This window comes from Bidens hawaiensis, unplaced genomic scaffold (genome assembly GCF_021521415.1).
Source record: "Bidens hawaiensis isolate Kalapana, Puna unplaced genomic scaffold, B.hawaiensis_p1.1 tig00026838_1, whole genome shotgun sequence".
Lineage (NCBI taxonomy): Eukaryota > Viridiplantae > Streptophyta > Magnoliopsida > Asterales > Asteraceae > Bidens > Bidens hawaiensis.
The window spans coordinates 230,083-232,508 of NW_027494320.1; the positions used below are offsets into that span (position 1 = coordinate 230,083).

Here is a 2,426-nt window from a genome sequence, read left to right on the forward strand (position 1 = left end):
CAAGTTAATTGTTTTTGTGTACAAGAATATATTTTGACAGTTTTACTTTCAAAAGTTTGTTTTAATTGTCAGTTTTAACGGCCCCGTGGCAACGTGCGGATCTTAAAAACTAGTTAATATCATCATTAACGTGTTATTTGAAACAAACACAAAAATAAACAAAATTTAAAATAAACAAGCAAGCTCACCAAGCCATGTGCTAACTCGAGTTAATATCTAACTCGAGTCTAATTTAATGACTAGACCCGTCCTGCTATCAGCTGGAGCTGGGATTGATTCTGAGTCTTAGCTCGAGCCCGAATTGATGTGAGCTTTAGTTAAGCACCCGGAATAGAGCTCGCAGATTGATTGATAAAAGCTTGTTTGTAAACGAGCCGAGCCAGGGTCATCGTAGCCTATGGCTTGCTCGTTAACTTAAGCCCCAAGTTTTACACACACACATAATAACAACATAGAAAAATATTGATAAACAATTGGAAAAAATAATATAAAATAATACATATAAAATTACAATGTGTGAAATAAACATTAAAAATAAGTTAACAAGCCAGCTCGATGAGCCATAAGCTACCTTGAGCTTTTATACGAGTCGCGCTCGAATTTTCAGCTTGTTAAACTAGCCGAGCCGTTTTACGTTGAGATCGAGCCCGATCTCGCATAGCTTGGCTCGGCTCGTGACAACCCTATCTTGTAATATGAACTATTTTATCTTACCAATTCATGTAGATGGCATCTTCACTGATTCACAAAACTACCTACGAAGCTGATAACGCATTCGATTTATCTTTAACTGAAGCTTTCCGCCTTCTAGAGGCCAAACTGAGACCGCCATTTCCATTAACAATCCGCACCGAACTTGAATACTTCAGTCTAAACCGAGCCATTCTACATGGTATCTTATCCGAACCCCATATGGCAAAAGTTCACATCAAGCACTTACATGGCGTTGTAACCGACGGGTACGGTGTCTTCACAAATTCACTATGTAAAGTAGTTGATCAACTGTATTCAAAGCTTGTTGAGAATGTGAAAGTTCAGTTGATTTACATTTGTTCACAACTGATCGATGTGTCGGCTGTTGGAATCGATAATTTGTTAGTGAGTTTGTTGAGACAAATTCGCGGTGGCGATTTCAGTGAACCAAATCTATGGTTGTGTTTGGAAATGGTTAATATTTTCACACGAAAATGGGAGTGTTTGGTTGAAGAAAGACCGGGTATAATATCGTGTGCGTTGTACGTGTTTCTCAGACTGTTATCTAATCATTGCAGAGTGTCTTCAAACTCACAGGTAAAGATCTTAAAGCAAAAGTCAATTGAATTTTGTGTTCGGGTTTTTAAGGAACAATTCCATTTATGTTTAAAAATCGGTAGGGATTTGATTAGGGTTTTACAAGATCTAGTTCACGTGCCCGAGTTTAAAGATATATGGAAAGATTTATTATCGCGTGGTTATGATATTACTCGGTTGTATCGATCCAAAACTTGTGGCAAGTACTTTTTGCTTCGTATCACGCCCGAGATGGAGACGTGTTTGCGATTTTTGCTTACGAAAGTCAAACTCAGAAGTCAAACCCGATACCAGATTTGGTTTGCGAGGAAGTTTCTTAATGGTCCCGAGAAAGAAACCATTTTGATTGATATTGTTCGGTTTGTATGTTGTGCTTATCAACCGTCTAATGATGTGATTGTGTCAAATGTGGTCCCGAGATGGGCGGTTATTGGCTGGTTGTTAACATGTTGTACCAAGAATTATATTGAAGGTAATGTGAAGTTGGCTTTGTTTTATGATTGGCTTTTTTATGAAGAAGGTGTTGATAATGTGATGAATATTGAGCCGGGTATTTTGTTGATGGTGAACTCGGTGCCAAAATATGTTTACATGACGAACAATCTTTTGGAGTTTTTGTTTATATTGGTAGATTGTTATGATGTTGAGAGGAAAGATTTGATTTTGAAGGGCGTGTCGGGTGCGTTTGATGAGGTTAAACGAAAAGGGGTTGTTAAGTCGTTTGAAGTTTTGACCTGTTGTGATGGGATTTCACCTTTTCTTAAAGAGAAGCTTGTGAAGATGTTGTCTTTGAAAAATCTGAGCGGTTTTGACCAGTTGTAACCCGGTTTTGTTTCGTTGGTATTATGCGGGCCTACACTGATACACGTTTTTCAGTCAGGTTTGCATTCTTACATATCTTGATATTTTGTTCCATGCTTTAGTGGTGTAATGAAATTAAAGATTTTTATCAAGCACAACAGTCTAAATTAGTGTCTTTTTACATATTTTAAATTGGAAGTACTTCTGAACTTGACTTAAAACAAACTGATTTAGAGTTTAACCTGTCATATAAGCTATGCAAGTTATATTCTTAGCCAAATAATCTGAATGATGTATTCTATTCCATTACATTCTTTACCTTGTTACTAGAAGCT

At 37.1% G+C, this 2,426-nt stretch overlaps 1 protein-coding gene across 1 annotated transcript; it reads left to right on the forward strand.

The window, feature by feature from the left end:
* Positions 1–771: 771 nt before the first annotated feature.
* Positions 772–2,206, forward strand: LOC143574096 (uncharacterized). Its single transcript, XM_077058812.1, has one exon. It carries the CDS (start codon positions 913–915, stop codon positions 2,110–2,112), a length of 1,200 nt encoding a protein of 399 aa, XP_076914927.1. The 5' UTR covers positions 772–912; the 3' UTR covers positions 2,113–2,206.
* The last annotated feature ends 220 nt before the right edge of the window (positions 2,207–2,426 follow it).

Bases quoted from the DNA above. Each gene is read 5' to 3' on its own strand.
- LOC143574096 (XM_077058812.1), top strand. From the start codon at position 913: ATGGCAAAAGTTCACATCAAGCACTTACATGGCGTTGTAACCGACGGG.